This window comes from Pseudophryne corroboree, chromosome 2, assembly GCF_028390025.1.
Source record: "Pseudophryne corroboree isolate aPseCor3 chromosome 2, aPseCor3.hap2, whole genome shotgun sequence".
NCBI classification, from domain to species: Eukaryota; Metazoa; Chordata; class Amphibia; order Anura; family Myobatrachidae; genus Pseudophryne; species Pseudophryne corroboree.
In genome coordinates, this window is record NC_086445.1 from 1011736878 (window position 1) to 1011744024 (window position 7147).

The 7147-nt window shown below is 48.0% G+C and overlaps 1 protein-coding gene across 1 annotated transcript; it reads right to left on the minus strand.

Moving 5' to 3' along the window:
• Window positions 1–776: 776 nt before the first annotated feature.
• Window positions 777–2311, minus strand: LOC134987876 (uncharacterized). The gene is made up of 3 exons (XM_063950515.1): window positions 2161–2311; window positions 1940–2068; window positions 777–1864 (listed from the first exon to the last, which is right to left on the minus strand). Exon 3 carries the CDS (start codon window positions 1854–1856, stop codon window positions 1176–1178), a length of 681 nt encoding a protein of 226 aa, XP_063806585.1. The 5' UTR covers window positions 1857–1864; window positions 1940–2068; window positions 2161–2311; the 3' UTR covers window positions 777–1175.
• Between the last annotated feature and the right edge of the window lie 4836 nt (window positions 2312–7147).

The following is a 7147-nucleotide window of genomic DNA, read 5'->3' on the forward strand; positions in this document are numbered from 1 at the left end:
AAGTGCCGGGGGATTGCATTTGGGCCCACTGTAACCTGCTTGTGTCGTGTTGATTGTACCTCTTCTTTTCAGTACCAGGGTGACACTTTACCAATAGCTGGAACCTCATACTGTTCTCTTCCACGGGTCTTGCTGTGTTTCCTTCCCAAGTGGCGTGGATGTGAAGAGACAACACAGTTCCCCTGATGTTCCATGGGCAACCAACTTGTGTACAATTCAACTTCATATCAAACATTTTTAATAAAAACCACAGAAAACTTCTCTTTTTAAAAATTTATTGAAGAAAATTTGTATTTGATTATTGAAATAAAAATTGAAAGGTAATAAAACAAAAAAGTAGTTTGTTATTCTTTTCTTGTGTAGATAGATATCTGTGGGGAAAAGAAAAAAAGTATATTAAGTAAAGACACTAAAGTCATGTTCATTTCTTTCCCAAGAACATTTGTGGAACCACACAGCCCAGCATGACCCATTGCTGGGCTGTGTGGTTCCACAAAGGCAGGCGGTCCAAAGTGGAATAGTGGCGTCAGTGGTCAGCACTTTGACACGCTAACATTTGTGGAACCACACAGCCCAGCATGACCCATTGCTGGGCTGTGTGGTTCCACAAAGGCAGGCGGTCCAAAGTGGAATAGTGGCGTCAGTGGTCAGCACTTTGACACGCTAACATTTGTGGAACCACACAGCCCAGCATGACCCATTGCTGGGCTGTGTGGTTCCACAAAGGCAGGCGGTCCAAAGTTTCTAGAATATATACATTGAAACATTGCTCTACTCACCTTGGTACGCACAACACGAACTTATGCCGTCCACTTCAATTTTCCACCCAATCCTATGAATAAGCCAAAAACACACACTAGTGAATAGTAAATTCACACAACAGTGAAAGCCTATTGTACACCATTACAAAAAGGATTTTTTTGGTAAAAGAGTGGTATCAGAATTGCTCTTTGGCCCATCATACATGTAGCCACAAGGAGCTTTCATCCGTTACCACACGCGCCCGCATACATGCCCGCGCATGTATGCCTACACAAAGCTCCTTGGTAGTACCCGGTCACGGGTGGGGAAGCCCAACAAAGAAAAAACAATAGTAAGAAAAATAACAAACTAATGGGAGGGGAAGAAAGGGATACATGAAAAACATAGAAGTAAATAAAAAAATACGACCGGGCTTATGGTGGAAGTCTGTCCGGATCCTGGTGTTCCTCCTGAGGGTGGGGTGTCGATGTCCTGGGAGGCTGGGTAGTGCGTTGACTGGGCCTCTGTGCCCATGCAGCTGTAGATGTGGCGGCCGGTGGTGGAGGCATCTGGTGGGTGGGGTACATCCCTGTATATCCCTGGTACATCTGTGACTGTCTGTACTGGGATGGTAGTTGAGGAAGGGTACGAGGCGTCCTTGTGGCTTGTGACGGCGGAAATGGTGGATCACCAGCGTGTTGATGAGCTGGTTCTGGGAGCTTGTCATAGATCATCTGCAGTGTGGTTGCGATGAGCTGTTGGCTGGATGAGGATTGTCGATGGCTCTCCGACATGTTGGTATTGCTGTGTGCCAGACATGTTGTGTTCTCCACGAGCCGGCCCATGGATTCGGCCAGAATGTGAAGGACGTCCATATTCTCCCTATGATCTTGCATTCTGACCTGTAGCATTGTGGCCGTGCTGTCGGCAAGAGCCTTCTGCATTTCAAGCAGACTGTTTGACATCTTCTCCATTGTCCTCTCAATGTTGTCCAGTCTGCTTCCAACGACATTTGTGTACGTATCCTGGCGGGAAGTAATCTCCGATGCCAGGGTGTGAACCCTCTGAACAGTTGAGGGATTCTGCCCTTCCTGGACGTCTGCCACCACTTGCATTTGGGCAGCTGAAAAGAAAATTAGAAAATATTATACACATTCATCATACATTTGTTTGAAGGCTCACAATTCTATTTACTCACACAGGGATGTAGCAACTGCAGCCTGCTGCACTTCCACCTCGTCATCCTCTGACGACTCCTGTAGGAGGAGATCCGGCCTGAAGTAGGAACCAATTCCCGAAGCTAGACCGCTGCTGGTCCGTGGCACCACTGTTTGCAAAATAAATTTTTGTTTAAGTTAATAAACTATACAAAACTGCTGCACCCCCCCCCCCACACACCCCCAAAAATTAAATACAAACCTTCTCCATCCTGTGGTGCCGCTGCTCCAGGAGCTTCACTTGTCCTCGTATCTGAAGACTTTTCAAGGGTCTGGCTGGATACGTCTGCACGGCTGTCCTCAAACCCAAGAAAAGTCTCGTCTGTTAACCCTGTAGACTCAAACAGATCGGGTGATGTAGTTTGGCGCCCATCTTGTGGTGTGGTCGCCGACGGTGTATGGCGCACAGGTGAAGTTCTGTGCGCTGATGTCTGGCGCACAGGTGATAGTCTGCGCGCCGACGTCGTATGGTGCACAGGTGACAAACTGTGCGATGACGATCTGTGGCGCACAGGTGAAGATCTGCGCGCTCCTGATGCTTGCTGCGCAGGTGTCGGCCCGCGTGCTGCTGTCGATGCCTGCTGCGCAGGTGTCGGTCCGCGCGCTGGCGATGTCCTGCGCGCAGGTGATGTCCTCTGGGCAGGCCTGTCTGAAAAAAAAATAATCACATTAGCAAGTACAAAACAATTTTTTCGTTAATACAGCTCATCTGAATTTATTCTTACCATCAGGCCTCCTTTTGGACTGCTTATCTCCCGCCTTCTTCCGTCTTCTGGGCGGTTCTTCCTCCTCGGGAAAGCCAGCAGGACGGCTAGAGTCCACACCTCCGCGAACTCCTTCGACCATGGCAGGGTTCATGCGCCTTCTAATAACATTCTCCCAGGGTAGCCACTTCAGATTGAGAGCCGGTCCACCTCCCGTAGCGGTCTCATGTCGGCGCTGAATCCCCATCTTCTTTTTGGTCTGTCTGCGGCAATCACTGTACCGCTTCATGCAGTTTCTGTTGCTCCGGCGGTTTCCAGATACTGCAGTGACTTGGCTCGCGATGGCATCCCAGATGTTTCGCTTTGTCCTAGCTGCTGTGGTCTGTGCCCTTGGTCCATACAGAACGTCGTAGGACCTGTCGACGCCATCCACTAGAGCACAGTTTTCCGCCTCAGTGTATCTGGGTCCACGCGGCTTTTTCGGTCCTGCATCTTCACCAGAGGCTTCCTCCTCCGACTGCTCCTCTGGCTGGCTTCTTGCCTTTAGGGATTGGAAAAAAACAAAACATGCATTTACTAAGATCGGTATGTACCTGTGAGTGTCAGTATCCCTGGCATTGCGCACATATACCTGTAGGTGTGCATGGCAGTGCGCAAACTAGGGTGGGTCAAGTTGGATGCTATTTGTGTCTGCAGGTGTTGTCAGTACCTTTCTACTAGGCTTTTTCTTAGTCTTCTCATGGGCCCTTGACGACCGCGGCTGGTCACTGCATGCCTGGTCGGTCGTATCCCCCTCCTGGGTCGGCTCCCACTCCTCGTTGCTATGCAGGGATAGATCCGAGTGGGTGGGGGAAGGGGGGGATCGGGGCTGCTTGTCCCTGGACATCTCTGTTTTAAAAAGACAAAAAAAAAAAAAAAATTATATATATTTAAAAATTTAACACATTACATAATTAAATGCAATCACATCATGCTGCTGGGACCCCAGTTCTCAAGCAGGACCAAAGCACAAAACAAAAATAAAATTTTTTTTAAAAAAAACCCTGTACAAGCATCCCTGCACATACTGGAAATCAACCATGGCTGACACACAAAATGGCTGACACACACAAAATGGCTGACACACACTAGCCAAAAAGCATCCCTGCACACTCAGGAGGTACACCAGAGCTAAAATATGATGGAAAACACATGTTTGGCATACAACCGACACCACATGTCGGCCGCATGGCCGACCAAACTTGCTCCAAATCAACCCAAACTAGCCAAAAAGCATCCCTGCACACTCAGGAGGTACACCAGAGCTAAAATATGAGGGAAAACACATGTTTGGCATACAACCGACACCACATGTCGGCCGCATGGCCAACCAAACTTGCTCCAAATCACCCCAAACTAACCGAAAAGCATCCCTGCACACTCAGGAGGTACACCACAGCTAAAATAGGAGGGAAAACACTTGTTTGGCATACAACCGACACCACATGTCGGCCGCATGGCCGACCAAACCTGCTCGAAATCACCCCAAACTATCCGAAAAGCATCCCTGCACACTCAGGAGGTACACCACAGCTAAAATAGGAGGGAAAACACTTGTTTGGCATACAACCGACACCACATGTCGGCCGCATGGCCGACCAAACTTGCTCCAAATCACCCCAAACTAACTGAAAAGCATCCCTGCACACTCAGGAGGTACACCACAGCTAAAATAGGAGGGAAAACACATGTTTGGCATACAACCGACACCACATGTCGGCCGCATGGCCGACCAAACTTGCTCCAAATCAACCCAAACTAGCCAAAAAGCATCCCTGCACACTCAGGAGGTACACCAGAGCTAAAATATGAGGGAAAACACATGTTTGGCATACAACCGACACCACATGTCGGTCGCATGGCCGACCAAACTTGCTCCAAATCACCCCAAACTAACCGAAAAGCATCCCTGCACACTCAGGAGGTACACCACAGCTAAAATAGGAGGGAAAACACTTGTTTGGCATACAACCGACACCACATGTCGGTCGCATGGCCGACCAAACTTGCTCCAAATCACCCCAAACTAACCGAAAAGCATCCCTGCACACTCAGGAGGTACACCACAGCTAAAATAGGAGGGAAAACACATGTTTGGCATACAACCGACACCACATGTCGGCCGCATGGCCGACCAAACTTGCTCCAAATCACCCCAAACTAACCGAAAAGCATCCCTGCACACTCAGGAGGTACACCACAGCTAAAATAGGAGGGAAAACACATGTTTGGCATACAACCGACACCACATGTCGGCCGCATGGCCGACCAAACTTGCTCCAAATCACCCCAAACTAACCGAAAAGCATCCCTGCACACAAAAGGAGGTACACCAGAGCTAAAATAGGAGGGAAGAAACATGTTTGACAAACAAACACCACCACATGTCGACCGCATTGCTACCGACACACACTAAAATCAGCCCAAACTAGCCAAAAATCAATCCTGCACATGCTGGAGGTACACCAATGTAAAAGCAAGACCCAAAAAGTCATTTTAAGAAAGAAAAAAAAATGTGAAAAACTACCCCAAAACACAAAAATCCACAAAAAAATGCAGCAAAACAAGCAGGAGCTATACACATACCCAAACACCCCATGTACACCTCATGGCAACCCCCACTACACAAACACATACATGCAACACCAGACCCACATGTGGTACTTACCTACAAATGTTGTAAAAGCTCCGAAAATGGCACTCCTCCGGGGTAACAGGTATCCTCCTGTCTGTCCTGGAATAAAGCCTGCTGGGGTGTCCAAACGATACCACAGCAAACAACCAATTTGCTAGCTCTGCACCTCCTCACACCTCTCTGCAGGTTCACAAAATGGCTGCAGAGCACGCAGCAAACAAGCCCTAATAAAGGGCTGCTTTCGGCGGGAAGTCGAATTCGGGACGCCCACTACTCGCCGATTGGGCCGTTATTCGCCAAGGGGTGTGTCGAATCCGTAAAGCATTGCATATGGTAAATTCATGGTCCCGGCGGCAGGGCTGCGGCTGTCGAGTGCTGGCGAATTTTTAAACGGACGGAAAAAAAGCGCGATTCGCCCGGGATTGCATATACCCTATGTGTTTAAATGTCCCAAAACAGTTAGGATAGAGTTTCCAGGATCAGATCAGCTGACGGAAATCATGAAAGAAGCCTGGGCTACACCCAATAAAAAATACAGAATTCCCAGAAAATGGGATTCAAATTGTCCTTTTCCAACTGGGGACTGTTTAAAAAGGGAAGTGCCTCCTAAAGTAGATACGCATGTCATTCGATTAGTGCGAAAAATTATATTGCCTTTGCCGCCAACGTCATTAGATGATGTCACTGACAGAAGAGTGGATGGGTTTTTGAAAACCATATTTTCTCTGTCGGCGGCAGTCATAAGGCCAGCTATGGCTTCAGCTTGGATGGCAAAAGCAGTAGCTGAATGGGCTGAGGTACTGGAAGATTTGGCTTTCAGCACCTTCTGAGGAGCAAGAATCCCATATAGCTCACATGAAACAGGCTGCAGTTTTCTTGGAAGAAGCAGCAATAGATATGGGTTACGATTGCTTCTAAAGCATCAGCCTTAACAGTAGCTGCTCGTAGAGCAGTTTGGTTACGTATATTGAAATCTGATTCAGAATCAAAAAAAGGTTCTGGAGTCTTTGCCTTTTGCTGGGAATATTCTGTTTGGTAAGGAATTGACAGATATTCTGGAATCAGAAGCAGAATCCAAGAAAGTCAGGTTTCCTGCCACATATAATCCCAGGCCTAAGGGTCCAGTTTTTCGGTCGCAAGGAAAAGCGAAAGGAAAAAGTGAACGTAAGCAGCCCCAATACAATACGTTTGGTAAGGCAAAAAAGCATTAGGCCAGCTTCCAAACCAGAAGATAAGCCATCAGCCTGATGGTGCGGGCCTCCGACATCTTCATTTTGCACAGATATGGCAGCAGTTTACAACAGATGCCTGGGTGCAAGAAGCGGTATCTCTGGGTTATGTTTTCCCTTTCAAGAAGCAGCCTCCTCGAAGGTTCATCTCCAGCAGCCCATCTCTGGTAGAGGCGAAGGCCAGAGCCCTGCAAGAAGCAGTTCAGAAATTGCTTCAGTCAGGAGTAATTATTCCAGTACCCCCTGCACAACGGGGACAGGGTTTTTACTCCAACCTGTTTTTGGTTCAGAAGCCAAATGGGTCGTTTCGGCCCATTCTCAATCTCAAAATGCTAAACAAATACATTTGGGTACCGCGGTTCCACATGGAGACGTTACGCTCCATAGTTTTTGCCATGGAACCAGGGGATTATATGGTATCCCTGGATATACAGGATGCTTACCTACATGTTCCTATAGCACTGTCTCATCAGTGTTATCTCAGGTACGCCATCCTCCAGCAGCATTTTCAGTCCCAGGCTTTACCCTTTGGGTTAGCCACAGCCCCCAGAGTATTTACCAAAATCATGGTGGTTATGGCAG